The sequence below is a fragment of the Hydra vulgaris genome, chromosome 06 (assembly GCF_038396675.1).
Source record: "Hydra vulgaris chromosome 06, alternate assembly HydraT2T_AEP".
NCBI classification, from domain to species: Eukaryota; Metazoa; Cnidaria; class Hydrozoa; order Anthoathecata; family Hydridae; genus Hydra; species Hydra vulgaris.
The window spans coordinates 27,730,111-27,757,936 of record NC_088925.1 but is presented as its reverse complement, the minus strand read 5'-3'; the positions used below and the strand labels follow the sequence as shown (position 1 = coordinate 27,757,936).

General features: G+C 26.1%; 1 protein-coding gene across 7 annotated transcripts; it reads right to left on the bottom strand.

The window, feature by feature from the left end:
• Nucleotides 1-1,431: 1,431 nt before the first annotated feature.
• On the bottom strand, nt 1,432-27,826 carry LOC100206072 (sodium-independent sulfate anion transporter). 7 transcript variants are annotated; one of them, XM_065799768.1, is made up of 6 exons: nt 27,644-27,768; nt 13,346-13,418; nt 6,156-6,989; nt 5,740-6,031; nt 1,673-2,490; nt 1,432-1,564 (listed from the first exon to the last, which is right to left on the bottom strand). In XM_065799768.1, exons 3-6 carry the CDS (start codon nt 6,987-6,989, stop codon nt 1,526-1,528), a joined length of 1,983 nt encoding a protein of 660 aa, XP_065655840.1. In that variant the 5' UTR covers nt 13,346-13,418; nt 27,644-27,768; the 3' UTR covers nt 1,432-1,525. The 7 variants fall into 7 exon arrangements, with proteins under 7 accessions (XP_065655840.1, XP_065655838.1, XP_065655843.1 ...); XM_065799766.1 differs by lacking the exon at nt 13,346-13,418 and having other exon boundaries at nt 27,644-27,826; XM_065799771.1 differs by lacking the exons at nt 13,346-13,418; nt 27,644-27,768 and adding an exon at nt 24,759-24,859.

The following is a 27,826-nucleotide window of genomic DNA, read 5'->3' as shown; positions in this document are numbered from 1 at the left end:
ATCTTAATATAACAACTTAAAAATTTAAACTTGTTTTGTTAAAGAAGATCTTGAAGATCTGATTAAAAATTTCAATGGTAACGTTTTCTTAATTATAGTAAGAATTTCAAAAAACATCGAGGAGTACTCTCCTCCATCAAAGTTTTTTCGAAAACCTTTTTTTAAGAACTCAAGTTAATACTGGATGTAAGGACATGTACATTAAAAGCATTGATAAATTTTAAACACAACGATATTAACAATATTTTGGAGGATGAATATTTAGTGCCGTGGACTGCAGTAACGGCGTTACAACCAATTAAATTGAGAACTGAAAGACTTGGCCGACGCAACGCATCCCTACCTGATGCAGAGGGTGTATTAGTGTTTGTATTAAATGTTTTGTGCAAAAATAAAGATTGTTTTTCGGTTAAAATGCTGCAGTATGTGCAACAGAGATTTGTTGAAGACGGAATAAAAATTTAGTTGGTTTGCTAAAATATTTAAATAATCCATCAAATTATAAACACGAATCGGACATTTCTATATTATTATTGCCTTCCAAATCAGTCCTTCAAGCTACAGCTAAAAAATTATTTTTTAAGCTATTTGTTGAGGATATTGATGGTGGTGAAAAATGGGACTGTAACGTTGTTTATGGCCGAACCAAATTTAAAGACATCTTGAATTAACACTTCGTCAAAAATTGGATGCTACCATTACGAACGTTAGTCGAATTGAGAGTCCAGAAGATGCATTATATGACGTTAAAAATATTGCATAAGAAATATATTTTTTTGATGCAACGAAAAACAAATAAATTAGAAAAATTTTCAGAAAGAGCTTTTTCGACGACAGCTCTTTTTATTACGAAAATTCGGTCATCGTGTGATGGCGCTATTGACAATTTACATTTTTTTTTAAATTATTTTTAAAATTGATATATATAATATAATGTTATTGAAGTTTATATTTGTTTTGAGAGTCTTAGTTTCTAAGAATTATTTTGTATTTATTTCCTTGTTAAGAGTAATAGTATTGAAAAAAGCGTTGTTTTTTTTGTATTTGGTTGAATTTACACATTTCCCCCACCTAATTGGATAAATTCTTACTTGTTACCTAATCCTGGGATTTTTGTCCCGGAATCCCGGAAATTAGATTTTTACGGGAAATAAGAAGCCCTATTTTGAACGTTTTCCCGGGACTAAAAAAAAAACTTGAGCCTTGTACATGAAATACCTAAAAAAGACGTCTTTGGAACGTCCGAAGTCCGACAATGCCAGCTGGGAAGATGTACCTTAAAGTATCACTAAAGCAAAAAAGTTATGATCTGGTGTCAATGCCTTGTAGCGCAATAATAAGCATGATTTCTTATCAAGTTTCTTGTATAACCTAAGAGTTTACTTTTGCAGCAGTTTTAAAAAGTTTATTTTTCAATGGAAAAAAAAATTGTAAAAAAATCGAAAAAAAAGTTTATTTTTCAATGGAAAAACTAAATCGTAATTATAGATAAATATTTTTTACAATTTACAACTTTAATACATATTTATAAATTTGTAGCTATGTCTTCTTTTAACATCATTACCTAAATATAAATATAAGAAATTTTTAATTTAAGAGTTTTTAATTGCCAAAATTATATAATACAATTTTTTTTACTGTATGAATTGTGTTTATCTAAATATAGATTTACCTGATTATTTTCATGTTTTCTTTTTGGAAGTATTGAAACAAACCGAAAAAAACGTGTTAATATTGACGTTTTTAGTATTTCCTGGGTGGGCTCCGAAAGTTTTAAGTTTAAATTACAATTTTCCGGAGATAAATGACAACTTTCTGAAGATGAATGACAACTTTCTGGAGATAAATGACAACTTTCTGGTGACAAATGAAAACTTTCTGAAGGTATATGGCAACCTTCTACAAATGAATTTTTTATATCGCAATTCATTCCAATATTATTTATTTGCATTTTCATAAAATCACTTACAACTTCTACAAAAATAAGCTTCACCGACAACGCAGACAATTCTTTATGTAATGTTTCAAATGCTTTAAGTACTGAAAAATCAATGTATGACGTGTTGGACATGTTAAGGTACAGAATCTTAGTTCCAGGATTTTGTCGAACAACAGAATGGATTTTTCTGTTTAATGTCTCTGAACCAGGGTACGTCAAGTTTGTTTTTAGCATTATAGTAATTGAACCGTTTTGTTCGTCTTTATTGATGTAATATTTAGGGAAAGCTTCTCTAGCTATTATGTGAAGTATAGATACCCCAGTCCCTGCAAGTATGCCATACTCTAAATTATAAAAACAGAGCCAAAAAGTAGTTAAAAAAGGTAATAAATCCCACTTTGATAACTTCCAAATACTTTTCAGAGCGCGAGTTTCAACCATCATTATTACAGCCATTATTATCATAGCTGACAACGATGATTTTGGAACATAGTAAAATGCCGGTGTCAATAACTCAAGTGCAATTACCACCACAATAAAAGAAAATGCACCTAAAAATAATTAAAGTTTAAACTTAACTTATAGACAATGAATGGTAAAACTCATTCCAGTTTTCTAAAGTTAATTTTTTATAACAGTTATATACTATTATGAACATTATACACGATATTACTAAATTAAAAAAAAAAATATTTGAAAAAAAAAAATTTAGTTTCATATTTTTATTCATCTTTTACTATTTATACTTCTAAAAACTTACATTTGCTATATCAATAGTTCATCAGTTTTTTTTTAAAAATATTTCATTCTTGCAGATAGTTATAAATAACTAATATAATTTAACAAGAAATTTGTAATAAATGTGTAAAATATTTGTAAAAAATTTGTAAAACTTGTTATAATATTTGTAATAAATTTTCTTATATTTGATTGAACTAAATATTGATTGAATAAAATTTGCAAGAAATTTGTAAAAAATTATAAAAATAAAGTCTAATGTACTGGAATGATAAGATGCATCGTATCATCATTTCAGTATATTAGATTTTACTTTTCTTTAAAAGTTTTTTTTTTTTACTTATTGCAAATATATAACTACAAAACTTCTTATTGTGTTTTGTAATTTATAAATCAATCGGACTGAAAATTCAACATAAAAATTTTTTTTTTGCTTTTTTTTTATTTTTTGCTTTTTTTTTTAATTTTTTTTCTGCTATATAAGTTTTTTTTATTTTGGCTTCTATATTGGTATATATCATTGCTTTGGGGATGTCCATAAGTTAAGCCACGCAATTTTTGATTATTTTTGACCCCCTCTCAATAACAAAGTAACTTTTTAGTAACAAGTTCTGTACGAGTCGTCACGAAAAACACTGACTCCTTCCCCCCTCTAGAGCGTGACCTGGTTTATGGACGATCCCTTTGTAGAAAATAAATTTTTTATGTCTTTAGTTACTTAATGTAGCTACGTCACAACTCATATTAATTAACTACAATTTATTTTAATTTGCTACAACTCATTATAATTTGTCAAAATTTCTGTTTTTATAACAAATTTATATAATATTAAAAAGTGTAAAAATTTTGAAATATTTTTTTCAAATTTAACACTTGTATTTTAAAAAACACAATTCATTGTAATGTTCTATAGTGTAACATAAAGATCTAGATTTTTAGCCTAATTTTACTAATGCATTGATACTTTGAATAAAAAATATATAAAATGAATGGAAAAACCTTTAATATTAAGCTAAAATGCAAAAAAAGATATTTGAAATCAAATTTTTTAACTTAATTTTTAAGGAAATTTGATTATCCAGATGACAAACTCATTTCTTTTTAGGTATTTAATTTGTTGTACAATTAGGGGCCACAATAAAAATTAAATTTTTTTTTTTTTTTTTTTTAATAGTGTAATAAGGTTTCCTGTTTCTTTCATGATTCATTTATTGATATTATCTTTATAAAAAAGCTACTTATAAAATGATGTAACCTGACCTTTATATTTGTATTTTAGCATTAATAAAACATTTTAATATATGTTAATTTGATAAATGTTTACCACTTTTAGTATTTCAAATAGGGATTGAGCATGTAAAAATTTTTCTTTAAATTAATCCTATAGTGTGTTTTTGACATCGATATAGAACTTTTAACTTTTTATATGCGTGCTTGCCCAAACCTATATTTGTGTATATGAGGTAGCTATGTATAAAGAAGAAATAAGTTTTATTTGGCAATGACATAGGTTTTGCCTTATAAATACCTACCTATGTTTTTGTTATTTTAGTACTTATTTGCACTTTTCAAGAAATATTTTTATCAATTACAACTCCTAAAAACTTTTAATCATTATTATTTTAATTTTTAAGAATGCTAAAAATATTGATTATGCGCTTCTCTGCTGATTTGAATGGGATGAAGTATATTTTATTTTTAAGTGTTTGGTAATGACTTATTTGTTTTAGGCTATATAATTACTTTTTGAAACTCTTTATTCACATTTTTATACAAATCATTGATGTTTGTTGAAGAGTAAAATAAATAATATATCGGCATTATAACTTAACATTATAACTTCAAGTTGTTAGTGACTTTTGGAAATTCGTTTACATAGATTACAAAAGATGAGCAAAAATTGAACCTTGAGGGACACTGGTTGTTAATTTTAGTAATTTTGAGAAATAATTTTTATCTGTAACAACACACTCTTATCTATTATACGGGTAGCTTTTAAACCACTGTAGAGTTTGGTATTTTATTCCACATTTTTGGAATTTTTTTTTTCAAGTAGGATTGAATGTTCTACAGTGTCAGACATCTAATACGTTTTTTTTTTATAGAATCATTCACTAATTCTTATGGTGAGATTTAAGATGTTATTTGAAATACAGCACTTAACTCTCCTGAGTGTTGTATTTCAAAACTAAATTTATTTTATGTCAGGATTTTTTTCTGGTTCAGTATTTATATAATCAATTGTAAGCAATTTGTTTATGGAGTTTTAATAACACAGAAATGATTAGTATTGATATGTAGTTATATATTTGGAAGTTTCTCTAGATTTTTAAATCGATACAATTTTAGCCATTTTTAACTTATCAGGTACTGTTGCTCTAATAGTCAAAGAGTTATATATTTGGAGAATGGGTTTAATTATTTCAGGTAAAACATTCAAAAATACGTTGGTAGAGGTATCATTGATACCTGGGCCTTTTTTTATCTTTATTCTTAATGTTTTTATTGCCATTTTAAAATTTTAATTATTCAAGTTCTCCGAATACTAGAGAGCCATAAAAATTCTTAATGTAACTCCAAATACAGGGAGCCATGAAAGTTCTTAATGCAATTTTTAAAAGAATTTTTTATAAAAAGGAATTTAGAAGTAAGTTTTGGACCTATTTTTGCAAAGAATTTTTTAAATTATTCAGAGATTTTTTATAAGAGTTCATCAGACCTTTTTATTATGATCTTATCAACTCTTTTTTATCTATGAGTATTTTTTGAGTTTAAAGTAAATTTTACTTTTGTTAATTATTTCTTTAGTAATATTTTTTTTTTATATTGCTTATACTTGAAGAAATTATCTACTCTTCTATTTTTGAGACTTTTTGCTTAGCTGATGATTTTCTTATTTTGTTAGAAATCCATTGTTAAAAAAAAATATTTTGCTTCATTTCTGAACAAATATTTTGCTTTATTGAGTAAGGAGTTTGAATAAATTATGATAATTTTAAATAAACTATGATAACCTATGTTAATAAATTGAGATTTCCTTAATGCATATTTAAAGTAAATACCTGCTAAAGGTGTTTGGGCGCCACTCATTGAATTCACTGCTGATCTAGAGAAACTTCCTGCTACAGGCCAGCCTCCATAAAATGATCCAGCTATATTACACATACCAATTGCAATCAGTTCTTGTCGGGCACTTACTTTATAATTAAACTTGCGTCCGAATCCCTTTGTAATAGAATATTGTTCAATAAATTGAATCATAGGCAAGACGATGATGGATATACCAAAGTCTCGTGAAAAATCGCTTGCAGACATGGTCTTGTTTTCATTTATTTGAGCAGTTGAAAAAGGATTCTAAATTTATATCAAAACCAAAACAATAAAAAATGAATTACTGTATGCTTATGCTTTTATAAAATCATATCCAATAAAAAAAGATAAAGCAAAATAAAAAGATTAAAAACTAAACTCCTTTTACCTTCCATTTTGGCATTCCTTTAGGCAAATATCCAGATATTGTAAACTTCCCATCATGTCCATAAATATGAAATATATACACAGCAATTGTTGCAAACACGCATATTAAAACTAATCTAGCCAAACACACAAACCACAAAATTTTATTACAAATTATGCGAGTTTTAATGAAACGGTTAGATGATTTTTTTATTTTTTTTTTCGATAACCACAAAAAAAATGCAAGGTAAATTATGCAAATTATTCCTAATATTAGATCGTATTTATTGGTTAATTTAATTTTCCGCGTCAGATAATTAAGTATCGAAAATGAGGTCGTGGGTGCACCCTTTATTCCTAAAAAATTAGGAAATTGCGATATTGCAATAGTTATGGAGGCAGCAGAAACAAATGCGCTAATTACGGTGAAGGGAACAAACTTAGTCACAAATCCTAGTCTAAAAACTCCAAGAATTGTCAATACAACACCACACCAAAATGCTAACAGAGAAGCTCCTATTGGACTTTTTGTTGTGTTTATTTTATTTGTAAACAAAGCCATTGTCGCCGTAGGACCTATATTTGTGTCTTTTGATGTTCCAAAAATACAATATATTAACCCAGGGGTTAGCGACGAGTACAAACCATATTGCATAGGAAGCCCAGCTACGTTTGCAAAAGCAATACCTTGTGGGACAACCATTATTCCAACTGTAATGCCAGCTATTAAATCACCTTTTAACTTGGTCAAGTTGTAGTTAGGAAGCCAAACAATAATCGGGAAAAAGGATCGGAGAGTCTTCATACATGAAAAATTTGAAAAATTAAATCGTTTGCTTCTACTCCGCAAAAACATCTAGAAAAATATATAAAATTAGTTTATAAATATACATAGTACATATAGCTATACAACTATACATATTACATACAAATATATTTTGCTTATATAAATATATGCATATATATATATATATATATATATATATATATATATATATATATATATATATATATATATATATATATATTATTCAATAATATAAAAACCCTTAAATTTAATCAATTTGAATTTGTCAATGTAGAATCTTTTATATTTTTTTTCTTGAAAAAAAGTTACTTTTCAAATAACACAATTATCGAAATGAAGTTAAAGACGCTAAGTAACCATAAACTCAAGTTTTAATCGAACATCCCATTCCCCACATCACCCACATCATACTTCAACAACACTTAACAGTATTTTTGCAAAACGTTTTAACCTATATATAGAAATTCTTTACTAGGAATAGTTCTGTGGGCTGCAAATAATATTTTTTATTCACGTTTTCTTTTGTTGTAGAGTTTTTTAGTTTTTTATGATTAATACAAGCCCACACAATATTACAGCAAACCAAATAACTATAAATAAAAGCAAAGTATAACTTTTTTAAAGATTTTTTATTTAGATTAGCTAAATCTTTATATAGCATTACGCAATTTTTGAGATTTTTGTTCTTATCGATTGTAAATTGATACGAATATTTCATTGCTTTTATTAGTTTTTAAGTTATTTTAATTTTTGAGTTAATTATGTGCCTCCTGTAAGATAATCTCTAACTTCAAGAAGATTGAAAATAAGATGAGAATAAGTTATCATGATGTTATCTTAAACCTCTAAGATAACCCACTGTAAAATAAACTTTACCTTTGAGGAAAGTCTTTAAAGAATTGTGCTTTTAGTTTGTGAGCAATAATTTTGGTGTTCCAAAAGTACAATATAGTAACCCAGAGGTTAGCGATGAGTGCAAACCGTATTGCATTGGAAGTCGAGCTATGTTTGGAAAAGTAATTCTAATGAACATTATTTTATTGGATTTTCATTGGATCTGGAAGAGAATTTCTTAGTGGTTCATTGCAGTTTTGCTTGTCGGTTACTTAGTGGACCATTAGTGCCATAGTAACCATTAGTGCCATAACTGGTCCACAGAATAACCGATGAGAAAAACTACATTGGTCCGGTAAAAATGCCTAAAAGGTCTACTAAAATTCCGGTATAGAATGTTTGCTGGGATAGCCTGCAGGACAACCATTATTTCAACTGTAATGCCAGCAAATCACTTTTTAACTTGGTCTAGTTGTAGTAAGGTAGCAAAATGGCTGGGAAAAAAGAATGGAGAGTTTTTATAGATAAACAAATTTAAGAAACAATAAAAAAATTTAAAAAGTCTAGAAAAAAAAACAGTGATCAAGTAATGACAATAAGAGAATCCACTTTAAAAGAATAGGTTAATTCATAACTAGCTATGAGAAAGAATTATAATTAAAAAAAAAATTATTTTTATTAATAAGTTTAACACTCATTATGTTAAAATTTAAAACCGGTAACAAGTTGCCTCAGCAACATTCTTTCATTTAATATGCTAATGGTAATATATAAAATATGAATAGTAATAAACATAAAATAATACAATCAAGCGGCATAAAATTTCGAAATTATATTTTCGAAACTCATTTTGAAAAGGTAAAAGCGCACTCTCAAAATAATAATAAAACTAATAGGCAACAATGAAGAAATTAGTTATGCTGCAAGTAAATGCGTCAAGGCATCAGGCCTTTATTTGCTTTTACTATAAGTTGTTTATAAATCAAAAAGGTATTTACATCAATCATGGTGCAAAGATAATACAACTGGCACAGTAAATACTATTTTTTATTATTTTTATTATTTTTTGTGGTTAATAAGATGCTCCAAGAAGTCCTAATGGTTTTATCACAAAACATCGTGGAATAGTATTTAAATAGAAAGATTACGCCATCTTCTATCCCAATGTCGCTTGTTGGGCTAAAGCCGGCGTTGAACCTCAAACCTCTTAGTTCTAAGCCAGAACTCTAACCACCACGCCTAGGCTGCTTAAAGTTTTCAGGTTAAAGGTCAGATTTGGAACGGACAAAAAAATTGCAGTTTATTGAATGTTTAAAACAGATATATATCTTTGCAGTTAAAGCAATTGAAGTATAACACATTCTTGAATTAAGTGGTTACAGCACTTATTTTTCATTGAACATTATCAAAATATGTAAAAGAAGCAGCGTTCGTTTGGTCTCATTCAAGTCATAATTTGCAACCACTAAATGCGGAAAAATATTGTCACGTTAAAGATATTTGAAAAAAGTTTATTATGAATCATCAAAATAAAAAGTAATTAAAAAATGTTTTTTCCAAGTTTAATAAAAGTTTTTATGAGTATGGCCTTTTCTTTTCTAAAACACCGTCAGTGCATTCGACAAAACAAAGTTATTTGATTTCCATTAAGCATATATTGATATATTAAAATAAAAAGTAACAAAACATTTGAATAACCAGTATCAGAATCAGCATCGAATATATTGTCAACTGTGCAGTGTTCATCATCACAAAATGCAATAAATACAACATGCAATTACATAATCGCAATATGTAATTGAGAAAAAAAAAGTTGAATGAAGAAATCGTAATATGTAATTGAGAGTACATAAACTTTTACTGCGAATGCACAATGTAGGCTTATAGGTTATTACCTATAAGCTTATTATCTCAAATGATCATCAGATAGTTTAGTTTGATGAAACAAATTTTAACCTCTTTTATAGAAAAATGCAAAGACAAGAAAAAAAAACAATAATGAAAATACCTGCTTTAAAAGATTCAGACATACATTTGATTGCAGCTATATACAACAAATATTGTCGTTATAGAAACTTGAGCGGATATTGGCTATGTTTCAAAAGTAGGTTACATCTGAAAATCATTTAGCGAACTTGGTCGTTGTGCGAGACAATGCTCCTTGTTACGCTTTTTTTCTTCAATAAATCATTTATGCTTCATCTATTATTCATTTGAATTCTTAATTAAACTAAAAAAATGACAGTTCTAATTAATACCCGATGGAATTTTTCCAGTTGCCACCACATTGCCAAAAGTTTTTTTTATGTAACTTTTTTATTTGATTGATAATATATTGTTATTTATTGAAAAACTAACCCAATTGATCAACTTGGCTAGAGACGCATTTACCTTTAAATTACAAGTTAAATTAAAGCTACAAAACAAAAAAATACCAAGTACTTTATTCAGATTATTTATATTAAAACCTAGTGGGCATGCATCGTCTTGAGGAAGTCCGTCGGACATCTTACGAACGTCTAAACGCCCTTGAAACGTTCAGTCGACAACGCGTGTCGACTGAAAACCTTTTCTTAATTATAAATATTATGTTCTCAATTACATCTAACGTTTCTTAATTACAACTTTTGTGTTCTCGATTACATCTAATGTTTCTTAATAAAAACTTTCATGCTCTCAATTACATCTTGCTTTTCTTAATTACAACTTTTAAGTTCTCAATTACATTTTAAAAAGGTGTTTATACAAATCATTGTAATAATTTGTTTTGAAGTTAACATTTTAATGTAACTTATGAAAAAAAAATGGCTTGTGGTTTGTAGGCTGTAAACGAAGATATGAGTCAAAGGGTATCATCTAAGATATTTGGCTTTAAAAGATCAACCTTAAATAATAGAATTAAGGGCAAGCATACTAAAAAAATGACATAGGAAAAAAAAAGGCAGGCTAACTAAGTTCAGTGACAACAACGGGTACATTATACATACCAAAAACTTGTTCATACTTTGATGACATTCTCAAAAATTATAATATAAATCACTTAAAGCAAATTAATAAAATAAAAATTTAAATATTTTGCAAATAATTTTATTAAATATCATAGTTCAATAGCGCTCAATTAAGTTGACATTAAATAAGCAAGTGTTTCTAACAAGAGAAAGAGAAGAAGTGAGAAGTGAAAGAGAAGAATCAAATTAAACCCAATATCACTCGTAAATACAAAAATCTTGCATTTTTTAAATTAAAATTGGTTTAAAATTTGCAATGAAAACGTTTTTGCAACAAACTAATGCATTTAAATATGTCAACAATTAAGCATAAGCATATAAGCATATAAACCAAACGACAAAAAATGGCCCCCGCAAAATTTTAATCCGGGTCCCTAAATAGTTTCTCTACTCCCCTCCCTTGACAAATAAAGTATACATGTAAACAAAACCTTTATTCTAAAACACAATTTTAATTTGATTACACAGAAACCAGTATGTCGAAAATCTAATACAAAACTAAATATATAAAAAATAGTTTTAAATGGATAAAACAAATTAAAGTTTGATTGTTTTCAACCTTCTTTCGTTTCGTTATAATGAATGATTTATATACCACGTTGTATAATATACATACCAAGTTGCTTCCGCAAATTATTTTTTAATTATTTTCATTTTAACAAAAAAAAAAAGCATTTGGAAAAGTTTACATGTTGTTACTATTTATGAGAAAATATTGTGGTACTTGATTACGTATTACTTATTCTTACCAAAATCATATTTGTCGAATTACGCATAAAACCTTTTCTTAATATCATATATTGTGAAAACTTTTTTCATTGTGTCTGGTAAATGTAAAATAGTTTTGTGAAGAAATTGCAAGTTATTCGAACTAGAACATGTTTGAAAATAATATTATTTTTTTCTTTGTAAAATTTAGTTTTGTTTTCTTTATAAATTCACTTTCATTTATTTTACTTATTTTTAGACATAATGCACACATTGTCCAAACTGAAGTTTGTATACGCTTATGTAAAATGAGAGTGTTATGTAAAATATTGCGGTGATTTGAGCCTGGTAACAAAAATGCCCCAAAATTGTTTACCGTTCCTTTACCAAATTTGAGGGCAGTAAGTCAACAAAATATATATTTTATCTTAATCTAAATTTAAACTTATCAACGGTTTTGAATTTCATCAAGTAATCTTTTAATGTTTGAAAATAATGACCACACCTTTTTACGTTTAAGTTGGCCAATTTTCACTTTAATTTGGCATTTTTTCATTTAAATTTGGTAATTTTCACTTTAATTTGCAAAGTGAAACTTGCCAAATTAAAAGGAAAAAATGCTAAAAATTAAAGTAAAAATTGGTCAACTTTAACCTAAAAAGGTGTAGTTTCTACCCTAATCTATTTAAAATTGCGTTGATTTATTATCAATCATATCATCGCAATTTTCTATATACTATACTCATTTGGCACAAACTTATACAAACTTAAGTTTGGAATGTGCACAAAAATGTCAAAAATGTCTAAGAGTGTCTAAAACATCAAAAGCCTCTTCAGCCAGGACTAATATATAATAAAACAGTTTTCAATGCTACTGTTCAACTGCCTTTCCTAATGATACTTCTTTAAAACCATTGCAGAATTTGAGTCACGCACATTTTGGATCCAAAATTTTAGACCGGGTAAATAAAAAAAGCAATCGACGTCTTCACAGTTCCGATAATTTCATGCGCGCGTATTTAATAGTACGTCATGGTTCTTTACGCGCAGAATCGCATGAAAACAAGTAAATATACATATCAATTAAGATAGTAACCTTGGAAGAAACAGTTGTTTACTTTACTTTTTTTATTTTTTCATTACAAAAAGACATCGATTTAGCTTTATATAATTTTATTTTAACTTTTTTAATGTATACATGTATGTATGTATGTATGTATATATATATATATATATATATATATATATATATATATATATATATATATATATATATATATATATATATATATATATATATATATATATATATATGTATAAATATACATATATATGCATATATATACATATATGTATATATATGTATATATATGTATAAATATATATATATATATATATATATATATATATATATATATATAGATATATATATATATATGTATATATATATATATATATATATATATATATATATATATATATATATATATATATATATATATATATATATATATATATATATATATATACGTATATCTATATATGTATATATATAGATATATATATACATACATATATATACATATATATATATGTATACGTATATATACGTATATATACATATATATATATATATATGTATATATATATATACGTATACATATATATATATATATATATATATATATATATACAAATATATATATATATATATACAAATATATATATATATATATATATATATATATATATATATATATATAAATATATATATATATATATATATATATATATATACATGAAAACCCCTAGTTTTTTTTGGTATATATAAATAATTCAAATAAAACTTCTAACCTTATAAGTATCATGTAGGCAGATGATACCAATTCATTCCTCTCAAGAAGTAATATATATGAACTCTTTACCACTATGAATAAAGAATTAAAACATATATCAAATTGGTTTAAATGTAATTAGCTAACTTTAAATATTAATAAAACCAAATGGGCTCTATTCCATTCGTATGCAAAAAAGCGATTTTTACCATCAAACTTGCAGCAACTTTATATAGACAAAATTGAAATAAAAAATGATTCCGTTACAAAATTCTTTGGCGTTTATCTCGATGAAAACATCTCCTGGAATCAACACATTAATTATGTATCTACTAAAGCTTGTAACTACCTTAATAAAAATTGCTTAAGCCAACTTTATTACTCTTTTATCCACAGTTACATAAACTATGCTAACACTGCTTGGGGAATACTGTAAAAAGTTAAAAATTCTTTATCGTCGTCAGAAACATGCGATCCGCCTAATTATCAAATTTATTTGAACTCAATGTTTTTAAAGTTTTATGTTTTGTATGCTTATGGAGAAATAATTTATCCCCTACCGCTTTTAATAACATTTTCAAACTCAAACCTTACAACAAATACGATATGAGAAACATAAATTTTTTAAATAAGCCGTTTTGTCACACAAAATTTAGTCAATTTTGCATAGCTTCTAGAGAACTCCACCTATGGAATAATATTGTTCTGCGGAATTTCGATCAAATAATTACTTTATTTCATTGTATTTTATACTTGTCTTTATTTTGCTTGCTTGTATTTTATAAGGTTCTGACAACAAGATCTTGTGATCTTCTTTCAGATCATAGCTTATGTTTAATTGTTAGCTGTTTATATATGTGCGCATCTTTACATGTGTAAGTGTATATATGCTTATATTTATATATGTGAGTGTTTTTTTTAATTTTAATTATGTTGATATTGGAATTTTTTTAATTGTAACACCATATATACGGCATATAATTGTACTATTACATTTTAATGTAAGTTCAAATGAAATTAAAAAGTTCAGTTCAGCCACCCAGGAGTCTACCTTATTAAATGTCATTGTAGCAAAAAGTATATAGGCGAAACAAAAATGCAAATAAAAGCAAGCAGGCAACAACACAAAAAACTAGTACAATAGGAAATAAAACAAAACAATCTGCATTAGTCACACACATAAAACATTGTACACAACAAAATTAAATGGGACAGTTGCAGAACTCTAAAGGTTGATGCTACAAAGTTTGGTAGGAAAGTTTGTGAGGCACTTGAGATACAGTACCACAAATGTGCCCCTCAACAAAATGGTATCAATCTAGATGAGGGACAATATGTGTCAATAAAATTTTGGACACCATTTCTGGCGCACTTACGTCAGAAAAAGATGAAACCATCCCATTGACATAAAATGGAACTGCTGTTTTAAAAATAAGATATAAACAAAAAAACAAAAAAAAAACTTTTAAGCTGAAGACGCAGGGCACAACAATCCAGCGAAAATTTCTTTTAAAAAATAAATTTAGTATCGAGAGAAATTCGTATTCATTGATGTTTATAAAATAATAATAATAATAACTATATATGTATATATATATATATATATATATATATATATATATATATATATATATATATATATATATATATATATATATATATATATATATATATATATATAATTATTATTGTGCATTTTCACACTCTTTAAGAGCTTTCATATATATTCTATAATACAAACATATAAAGAGTATAAGTTTTAGACTTGAAATGGTTAAAATAAATTTATAAAGCAAAATGAATTTTTTTATCATGAAAAAAAGATAAGAAATCTCATGTAAACAACTGTTTCTTTTTAAAATGTTTTCATTAAATATCTGTGTATTTACTTTTTTTCATGCGATTCTGTGCATAAGGAACCATGACGTAGTATTAAATATGCGAGCGCACAAAATTTTTGGTCAAATTTTTATTAATGTTAAGCTAAGCAATTACTCAGCGTTTATGGAGTAAATGATGTGAATAAAAATATGAGCGGTTTTCCTCAAATTTTTATTCAGGTAAAGTTGAACAATTACTCCAAAAATGCTCAGTAAAAGCAGCTGCTTTTTCTTATTCACCCGGCCTAATAGCGCCAACCAAACGTGTACATCATACCACATAGTACGCTATATTAAAAAGTTTTGAAAATAATTTTTGAGGAGTGATTTTATTGTGGATTAATGTAGGTAAGTTAAGTAATATTCAACCAAATAAATTTTTTAAATATTTTTGTTTGTTTGTGAAAATCAACTCGAAAAATGTAAAAAAACGAAAAATCTTTACGACAAAAATATACAAAACTGTACTAATGTTATCTAAACTTTTTAACTTTTGCCTTTTATTTTTCTAAGTCCATTTGTATTTGTAATCTATGAATTATAAAACCCAGTTACTTAGTCCTAGGTATTTGTTTTATGTTAGTAGTGAATTTTATTATGTGCAAACAATACCAAAATGTTGTTATTTTCAGGGTCGACGTCACAAGTTTCTAGGTGGGAAGGCACAATCGTCAGTTTCTAAAAAAAGTCCTCTGTATCTAGAAATTTCGGGCGAAGAGAGGAGGGAGTAAGCTCTAGGATCGCCGGCTCTGATTTTTGTTGAATTTTTCTTTTGGTTTTTTTATATAGTATTTTTAATATAATATTTAATATTAATATATTTTCTTATATATTAATATAAAAATCCTTATTGCTTTTATTTTACAATGAATAATAAATATTGTGTTGTGGAGAATTCAAAATTGAAACAAACTACACATTCTTCATTAACTAATTCAACTAAATATCTTGTAGTAGGAAAAGATTGGCTGTAAAGTGAAGTTCCTACACAGAGAGATGTACCAAGGAAAGGTCTACATATTTAGAAAAGTTTGCTTCTTTTTGGCGATTTTTATGGGGAGCTTTTTGACACGATATTGAAAAGTAAATTTTCAATGAATACCTAGTGGGCACAGGACGATCGATGACATCCATAGGACATCCATTAAACATCTGGATGTGTGCTGGGCGTCTTTGGACGCTTAATGTCCACTGAGTAAAAAATATTACAACATCAAGTATTTCAAAAAAACAATCTTATAACAGAATAAATTATATCTTTTTTGTAAGAGATACTACCTATCTGTAAAATTCCCCATATAACACCAATTTTTAAATCTTGAGATAAGTCAAATATTTTAATTACAGGCCTATATCTATATTACCTTGTTTTTCAAAATTGTTAGAGAGAACAATGTATAATAGATAATATAATCTTCTAACTGAGAAAGACACGTTGTATTGCAAGCAAATTGGTTTTTAAAAAAAATTCCACTGAACATGCAGTAGTTGAACTTTCCAATCAAATATCTAACGCCTTTGAAAATGACTGTTTAACGTTAGGAGTTTTCATTGTCAAAAGCTCTTTTTTTAATTCTTTTTTTTTTGATATGTTTATTTATCTAAATGATAAATAAACATACCAAAAAAACGTTTTTTGTTTTTTGATATGTTATTTTATCTACGATGAATATAATTTTCATATATATATATATATATATATATATATATATATATATATATATATATATATATATATATATATATATATATATATATATATATATATATATATATATATAAAAAATCGTGATTTATAAATATCATAAACAAGATATGCAAAGTAAAAAACAGATATACAAGATATACAAAGTAAAAAACAGAAGGAAGCTGCAGTTGCAAAAAAACGATTATATACTTGTAATAAAAAAATAAAAAAAAAGTGATATATATATATATATATATATATATATATATATATATATATATATATATATATATATATATATATATATATATATATATATATATATATATATATATATATATATAGTGATATTTATATATTTATATTGAGAGAGTAATATCATTAATTAACTTTTTTATGGTGGATTGTGATGATAACGTTCTTTTAAAAGAATTTTAAAATAATTTTTTAAAGTTATTTTGATTTTTTATTAGAGCTTTACTTTATTTAAAAAAAACATTTAAAATCTAGCACAGTGAGATCCATAAATTAAAACAACCGTTTAGATTCTTTTTTAAATTGATCAAGAGTGGTTATCTTTTTAATCATAATATCTGAAAATAAATTCCATAAATATGGCCCACGATACTTATTTGAGTATGAACTCAATTTTAAACTATACCTCGTAACAGCAAAGTTGTTGACTGAGAATCTTGTTCTATATTTATGGCAGATTTCACTAACATAGGATTCAGATATTTTTGGCGACATTCCTAGCTTAATTCTACATAAAAACTAAAATTTCATGTAAATTTATTTTAGAAATATTTAAAGCTCCAAGTAAACACAATAAAGGCTCACAGAATTCTGTTCCAAACATAATTTGACATGCATGTTTTTGTTTACTATAAAAATTTTTTAATTTTGTATGATTGGTACTTGCCCATGCGATATTACGGTATGCTAAGTAACTTTGGATAAAATCAAAGTATTAACCTTTCAGCGGTTTAAAATTAAGAAATGGTTTAGCTCTATAAATTATTCCTATATTTCTAGAAATTTTTTTTTCAAGACGAAAAATGAAAATTCCATCTTAAATTTTCGTCCAATTCAATGCCTAAAAAGTTTACCGATGATTCTCTTTTAATGGTAGCTTTATTTAAAATAAGGTTTGGTAATATTAATGGGACGTAATCAGTTTTATTCAATTTTTGGAACAAAATAAATTTAGTTTTATCAACATTCAGAGAAAGTTTGTTTATTACAAACCACTCTTTAACTTTATCAAATTGTTCTTTAACATGTCTAAAAAGTATTTCAATATCTTTGTGTGAGTAAAAGAGATTAGCGTCATCTGCAAATAGAATAAAATTTATAAGATTAGATGATAAATAAAGATCATTTATGTGCAGCAGAAACAACAATGACCCTAGAATAGAGCCCTGTGGAACCTCACAGGTTATTGAGCGTTTAACTGTTTCTTTTCAATCGGTATTCAATCGGTAAGGTAAATCTTATTATACTAATAATCAATCGGTAAGGTAAATCTTATTATACTAATAAAAAAAACTTAAATTCTGCGGAATGAAAAATAAAAACTTACTTTGTTTCAAAGGGTTTTGGTTCTGAAAAACTATCCAATTTGTCGGCATGAAATACATACAAACGAACAAGTTGAAAGAAAACATTACGTTATATCTTCACCAAATGACAGAAGAAGAGTTACTGAATGTGTTGAGCGAGATGACAATTGAATGACTCTGGGGCAAAATTTAGGTGTCAAATGTAAGTTAGCTTTCAATTGGGTTTTCAGCAGAAATTCAAATTTTATCAAAAGAGGTGATTTTAAACCAAAAAAATTGACTGAGGATCAAAACATAGATATTATGACAATTTATCAAAGCCAAAGTATGAAGACAGTTTAATATTAGCGTCATAACAACAACAACCGCCAAGGTAGAATTTACCTAGAAGGCAGATTGCTTTCATTAATAAAAGTGCTAACGGTACTTTCTACAACAAACGGTAGTAAAAACAAACAAAAAAAAGCTGAGCATGTTAGGAAAATTAACAAACAAATCACAAATAATCATCAGATAGTATGGTTTGATGAAACAAACTTTAACCTTTCTTGTAGAAAAACGAAGGGACATGCCAAGTAGGAAAGAAAAGCAATAATAAAAATGCTTGCTTCAAAAGGTGCAAACATACATTTGATTGCAGCTATATCAATAACAAATGTTGCCATGATGGAAACTTGCAGAGAATCATTTAATGCAGAATCTTGCAGATGTTGGTTATGTTTTACAAGTGGGTTATATTCGTTTGGAAAGGGTGTTTAAAAATTCTTCAGCTGCAGCTAGGGTCCTAAACGTTTCAGCGTTTAGGACCCTACAGTCCAATGTTAAACCCGGTGGAAACAATCTGGTCTAAAATTAAAAGTCATGTTAAATATGCAATCCGTATTCCATTTGTATTTGCTGCTGGGGTTGTGGGAATAATGAATACATTATTTGGAAAGAATTGGTGATGCGGCAAAAAATAAAATAATAGGAGGGATTGCGCACATGCTGCTGCAACATATTACGAAGCTTTACGCAACGGTTTTAAATATGGAAGATGCCCAAGTTTAACTGTGTTTTAACTGAATATTACAATGATTTAGTAATGATTTCATTACAATCAGGTGTTTGACCGAATATTACAATAATTTTTAATGACATTGTTTAAATTCAATTTAAATCTTTATATTTTTTTGTAAATAAGTTATTTGTGTTTTATTTATTATTCATCTGATTTATTAATAATATATCATTTATCAAATAAATTTTTCAAAAACAAAACAAAACAAAAAAGAAAGTTTTAACTAACCTTTTTTCCACTTACCACCAAAACCACAAATGCCTTTTTTATCACTTTTTTATTTTATTGATAATATATTATTATTTACTGAAAACCAACCCATATGGCTACCTTGGCCAAATTAGGGTCCAACCATAAATTACAAGGTAAACTAAGGCCACAAAACTAAAAATACAAAGAGCTCTTTCTAATAATCTATTTTATAAACTTTTCTCAATTACAACTTTTATCTCCTTAATTACATCTTACGATTTCTTATTTATAACTTTCATGTTATAAATTACATCTTACGTTTCTCAATTACATCTTTAAAGTTCTCAATTACATCTTGAAATGGTGTGGTTCTCAATATTTAATTAACATTAATAAAATCTCTATGAAAATACACGATTTTCATAGAGATTTTAAAAATGTTATAGTACAGATATTTAGGTTAAAGATTTGAACCTAAATATCTTTACAACTTGACGTGATGGTAAAAAATGAGTTTTATATTTGAAATCAGCATACTTAATTTGTCTTAAAAAACCACCCAGTTAACAAGGTTTCCACAAAAAAAAATTATTTGTTTATCAGTGTTATCTATTACATTTACTTGTTGGTTTTTATTTTAATTCAATAACATTTATTAAACCATATAAAAAATTGTGTTGAAGTACAGATTGTTTTTCTTTTCCTCTTTTTGGTGGTGAAAGGTCGGAGAGTAAGAGGCTAGAGAAGTCACGTGATTTGATTTAACGTTTATGATTAGTATATTGTTTTAAACACGCGAGTTTAGCTCGTAATAAGATTAAGCAAACATTCTCTTTAAAAAATATCTAATTAAATAATTAAAAATTAATAATAATACAAACAAGTAAGTAAATAATAAAAAACGACTATTCTATATATATATATATGTATATATATATATATACATATATATATATATATATATATATATATATATATATATATATATATATATATATATATATATATATATATATATATATATATATATATATATATATATATATATTAATTGAGTAGGTAATTAATTAAGTATAGTAGGATTGCAATAACTAATACATATTAATTATGGTTATCCTACTATAGTAGCAATTAGTTAATTATTTGTCGTGAGTTAAGACATCATATTTTTTATGAACTACTTAACTGTTTTTGATGTTACTAAGTTATTTGGTAAATTGGTCCAACAAGGCATTTTGTGTGAAAATATTAGTTTTTAATTTAGAAAGTGTAACTTAGTTTGAAAAATTTTTCTAATTTTATGTAAAGTTAATAACTTATTTTAAATATATCAAATTACACTTTATTTACTTTCATTTCTCTTTATACCTTCCCTAGCCTAGATTAAATCAAATCTAAGATCTGTATATATCATTGCATTTTTATATAAATATATATTTATTATATATATATATATGTATTTTATTTTTTTCAAGGCAAAAGGATTGAGAAATATGTCCTTCATGATAATAAATTGCTAACGGCTCACAGAAAGGATTAAAGTCAGTTGTGTTACGTTACTCACTGTGCCCCAGTACTGGGGTACAGTGAATCAATTTACACAACTGTGAGTTAATGACAGTGAATAAGGGTATAGCCAGATAACTATGAGCCTGAGGGAGTAAAGACACTGTACAATATACTTTTGGCATAATTTTATTCATTAGATTAATATAAAATCAAAATATAGACATTTTGAAAATTAAGAAGAAAAAAAAATTTTTATTAATAACAAAACTTATAAAAATATTTAAAAATTATTAAAATATTATCATTCATAACTTAAAACTATTAAATTTATTTTCATGTAGTTTGTTTGTTAAAAATGCATAAATTTAATTTTTAGGATCATTAATGGGGCATAGTGAATCAACCTATTCACTGTACCTCAATTCATTGTGCCCTACCATAACAAATTAAGTTTAAGTCTAATTTCTTGGGACATGAGTGTTGTTAAAAGAAAACCTAAACAACTAAAAGGAAGCATAAATATCATTAATTCAAATGAAAAACCTCAACTTTTGAAATTATTTGAACCATGATCTCCATAACAAACATAAGGACGGTAAGAAAATTTATTTTAGTTAACTAAAAACAAAAATTACCTAACAAAAATTGGTAGTTAAAAATTATATGGTTTCAACTATAAATAAAGGTAGCTGATATATGAACACATAAAATGATTACATTATAAAGATGAACATAATCCTAATCTTTGAGAAAATGTCTCTTATTCACTGCGCCCTTCGATCCACTGTACCCCAACTTCCCCTATGTATATACATTATATAATTCAAATTAAAAATTTATATTCTATTTAAGTACTTTATGTACTTAAACTAAAACAGACAACTATGTGTCACTTGATTTTACAACTTATTGATAATTAACTTATTTTAACAATCTAACAAACACTAGTATGCTTAAAGAAATTTAGTACACATCTTTCTAGGTACAAATCTTTATAAGAGCAGAAAGCAGCAGTGATCAACGATTTGTTATCAATTATTAATCTATCCATTGTGTTGGTATTTTTAGTATAAGACAGTAAAGACTCAAGATCAAGACCAAGACCAATACGTCAGGTTTTCAATACCAAGATAAACACCAAGACTCCAAGCTTCAAGGCCAAGACTGCTGGTAAACGTTTACTTTATATACATTCATTATAATCATACCTCTCGTTAGGGCTTTAGTTTACTCCCCCATTTTTTTTACTCGTATATAATTCTAAACGGATGTTTTTTCAAACTAAGTATTTTTTTTAAGTTTTGTTGGTTGTTTTGTTGGTTGGTTCCTCATATAATATCGGCATAGTTAATAAAGTTGTTTTAAAAGTTAGTAATACTAACTTTTGATAGTAAATACTTAATATGGGGAAGCTAAAATGAGTTGTTGTCAACAAGTATTCTTAAAAACTTTATATAGTCTTGCTTTTTATTTGTTTTTATTTAAAAATTGATCTGGTAATTTAAGAAGGTTTTCATTTTTCATATTTTTATGAAATAAGACATACTTTACTTTTCCAACTTTATTCGCTTTAAACTAATCGTTTATCATATTTAGATCAAAAATCATGTTGTTTGATAAATCAAACTATTCAACGCGAAATGAAGAAATGATTGTCCGTCATTTTCATTATGCAGTAAAAAAATATTGAAGGAAATTGAATTCTTTTAAAGCAAAACAGACACTAAATCAATGTTTAAAGTTATCAAAATATGCTATTTATGTTAACAATGACTTTAAACAAACTTTTGTACGATATATGAGTCTTGGAGCTACAACTCCTAATACTGAAGTAATTCACTGTCGAACATTCAATTGTTACCCAGAAGTTCAAAATTTAATCATTTTTTAAAAAGAAGTTTCCCAGTGGGCACGGGACGTATAAAAGACGTCTTTTGAATGCCTTTTAAACATCTTTTAAATGTTTTGGACGCATTTTGAACGTTCAAAAAACGTCTTTTTAAGATTCGATACCCACTGGATTAACTAGAAATATGAATAGGGGAGAGTGGGGTAATGGCGAACGCGGGGTAACTCCGAACATGGTCAAAACAGCATTGTAAAAAAATAAATTCGACAATTTTTTTTTACCTGCTGAGAAGGGATCCTATGCTCAGTTCCAGACGTGCAGTAGTGTAATGAAGCTGCGGATGTTGTTCACTATAATTTGATTTTAAATTTTTCTGATAATTTTATGCAACTTTTTTCTTGAGTAACACTCTGTTGTAGCTTCTATGGAAATAAAGTCACTCCTTTTTTTTGTTTTTGTTGCATAATATAGTTTTTAGACTTAGTTATTACAATTAGCTTTTTATTCGCTATTACACAACAGTGCTTGTGATTGCCCCCCAATGTGTTCGGAATTACCCCACGTAGGCAGGGTAATTCCGAACACCAATGGTTTTATTTCTGGCATAAATTTTTATTTTATAATAAGATTTTTAAAAATTCCTTTTGAGGGTTTGTGACTGAGTAGTTAAACTAATTGATAAGCAATAAATATGATCAATTTTGTATAACTGGTGTCTTTAATTCGCATTCCCGCTTAGGTGTTCGCCAATACCCCACTCTCCCCTATATAGACATAAAGTATACATTTTAGTTCTTTAAACGTCATAGTTACAGCGTTAGAACAAGAGTCTAGAGGTAAGAGCAACCTCTGAAATCATCACACTTCAATGCCTGCTCTAGGCATTGAACTATGATGCATCGGTTAGACTATGGTTAAGAAAGCAGCGTAAACTTCATTGTTTAAGACATTTTTGTGATGTTCTTTAATGACCCAAAAAAAAACTGTATATTTATTATACATCTATGATGAGTGTTTCCAATGTTTTCATAAAAAATTATATAAAAAAAATTAAAATTAAATAAATGAAATTATTTATAGAGTTTCTTAAGTTTTTGTTGTTTAAAAAAAAAACTTTTAAATTGTTAAAATATTGAAAAATATTTATTAACTTTCCTAAACAAATCAATTTAAAAACTTAACTTGGTTATCAGTAAAAAGCAATTAAAAGTTGAGGCGTCTGAATAAATATTTAATTTAAATCTTCAATCCAAACATTCAGTTATTTTAGATTTTTTTTTAAGTTTAAAAATGGCAATTCATAAAAATTTTAGATTTTTTTTTTAAGTTAAAAATTTTTTTTTTTTAAATTCATAAAAATGAAGCTTTAACTATTATGTTTTAGTTGTTTTTAATTTTCAATTTTTTGAAACATTTTCTTGAAATATTTAATTTTTCATCTAGTTTTTATTTAACACTATTTTAAAAATTATGTATCGAGAATATATATCTTCAATTAAAAAAAAAAATGTATTTATATATATATAATATACCTAGAATATGCATTTTTGAATTTGTGGTACTGGATCCGATGATGAAAGAAAAGCAATCGTTTTTAAAAAGTAAAATAAAGAAAAAAATAAAATAAGCTTAAAAAAAACAAAATAAATAAATACAGGAAAGGCTTTAAAAATAGAAAAAAGTATATATTTACTTATTTTGAATATAAATAAATGTATTCAAAGCCATTAGACAAAATCAACTCAAAAAGATTCCAATCGGCACTAATGATTTTTTTTTTCGAAGTATGTTATTAAACATGTTGAGAATTAAGTATACATAAATATATACATATGTGTTACGAACATATTAAATATATATTGTGTATGCATTAAACATACATATATTATGTATGTATTAAAAAATCGCTATATTTTAAATTAATTTTTGATGATTTTTTATCTATAATTATAATTAGAAATAAGTATAATAAATTACATTAGTTAATATTAACATTTACTTTTGCGTATTTATTTCTGTTGTTATTAAAACTTATTGGTTTTTTTTATAAAACTTAAAATTTTTTATATAAAAATTATCGGTATGCTCTTAATCAACTTTTGTTAACTTTTAGTTACTTAGATAATTTAGATAATTTTTAACCTTTAAAAGTTTAACATTTTTTATTAGATAATATTGGACGGAATGTTTTGTTTTTTTTTGTTTTTTTTTTTGTTTTTTTTTTCAATTATGGGAGAGTAGAATTCCATAATCAGGTTTTTAGTTAAACTGAGATGAAAGCCAAGAAAAAAGCTTAAATGATAAGAATAAATAAGAAAATTAAATAGATTTAACAAAAAGAAATATTTGGTTAAAAACTACAGGGATTTAAAAGAGCATTTAAATATTTTAAGTTAAAACACATCCGGAAGATCAAAAATTAGACAATGTATTATAGTCTTTGAAGATCGATTTCAAAAATTAATTACTTTTTAGTAATAAAGTTTATGGTTAGACAAAGTATTACTTTTACAGCCAAAAAAAAAAAAAAGTTAATAAAAACAGCCAATATTTTATATATTTACATAAATTTAAAATTAGAATTCTGTAACTACAATTTTTATTGTTATTACTACTACTACTACTACTACTACTACTACTACTACTACTACTACTACTACTACTACTACTACTACTATTACTACTATTATTATTATTATTACTATTATTATTATTATTATTATTACTACGACTACTACTATTTTTATTATTATTATTATTATTATTATTAGTAGTAGTAGTAGTAGTAGTAGTAGTAGTAGTAGTAGTAGTAGTAGTAGTAGTAGTAGTAGTAGTAGTAGTAGTAGTAGTAGTAGTAGTAGTAGTAGTAGTAGTAGTAGTAGTAGTAGTAGTAGTAGTAGTAGTAGTAGTAGTAGTAGTAGTAGTACAAGTGACGTTAGTAAATTATTAAACAAATCAGCAAAGTTTAAATAAAATAAGGTGTTTCTACAAAAATCATTATATTAAAAAATTATACTAGTGTTACTTCTTTCATATAGCAACTTATTACGTCAAATTAATATCTAAAATTACATGTAGTATTTCACAACAAGTAATTTAATTACTAAAAATAATATAGTCACAAATAGCATTTTGATAATGATGTTTTCATTGTCATCATTATTACAAATTTTGTTGACCATACGGGTAAAAAAAACTAAAATAGTTAGTATTCTTTGTAATAAACTCTGAAAATTATGTTTTTATAAGTTGTTCAGTGAAGTGAAAAGTTGTTTTCCAAATACAGAAGTCATTTTTATTAATAACCTGTAAAAAATTAAAAGTTAAAAAATTTTTTGCTTTAAAACTTAATATACCATTAAATTTTAATTTATAGAAATGAAGCAAAATGATATTTTGAATGTTTTTTGCAGATATTCCTTTTTCTATAAATTTTACGAGTTTTAAAATGTTAAAGATTCTAACAATTGTAATCTTTATAATTTGAAAATATTTTATACAGACAGTAGCTCCAAGAAGACAAGAATAGCATAAATACTACAATAATGCTTTTAAAAACTCGTTAAAAATAGTTAAGGTTTACAATTTTGTTTTCTTTTCAAAATCAGCAAAGAAATTAAGGGTTATTTCCTATTAGGGGGAAAGCGGGGCAAGATGGAGGAAAAGACAAGATTGCTTTTTGTATAACGATGACAATTTTGGGTTACTTTAGTTAGAGCAGTTGGTAGTTATTATAATTTTTTTTAAATTAGATACAGAGTGTCATCTTACCTGTTCACGTGACCAGATTACATATGAACTTTACATTTTAATTTTTATAACAAAGTTTTCTATTTTCAAACTAAAAACTCGTGCAGGTAACCAATTATCATAAAAAAAACAGTAATACTGACAAAGTATTATTGCTTCATGACTAACAGTTTTGCATAAACGCTGGATTTTCAAAACGTTTGCATTCTTTCCCCGTTTTATACTACCAAAATAACTGGAACTTACAAATTATATCTAGACATTCTGGCTTTTTAAATATAACTTTTTTCTGTTATGGCAGGAATTTTTATTTAAGCTGCATAAAACGTATAGATAAGCAGTACCTTCCTCAAAAAAGTATTCTCGTTTATTTTCAAAAATAAACATTATTTTATATGTGGTGTTCGCATCCTTTAAAAAACTGTCACCGGTTTTTTTGTTTTCATTGTCTTTAAATTTATATTGTTGCATCTTATGGTAAAAACCTTATAAATCTACAATTAATGTTTATGATAATAAATCATTACTTATTTGTTTTTCGTTTTAAAACGTCTACTATTCAAGGGGAAGATTAATCGTAAACTTGGATTTTTCGACTTAGTAAATATGTGTCAATTAACTAATGGGCAAGCAGTCGATTAAAGATTTTGATTAGTATTAAAACCTAACTTACTTGCATTCTTACTAACTTACTCGCTATTTTATAGACTAGGCTTATAGAGTCCACAACCATTGTGAAATTTTTTAAAACGTAGCACAACTGTTAAATAAAGTTTTAACTAAGACTACTTTTATTTTATTCAGATAACTAAAAGAAGAATGACTTACATTGTTTATCAACATCAAAACTATATTTGTTGTAAGTTAAAACTTGTAACTATGAGAACTTATGCAGAAATAAATTATTTTAAATAAACAACAAGCGAACGTATTTTACTCAAAGGAGGTGTTTATATTGAGTCTCTGTTTGGTATGATACTTTTTGACAGCTATTTATGTATCTCAGTTTAC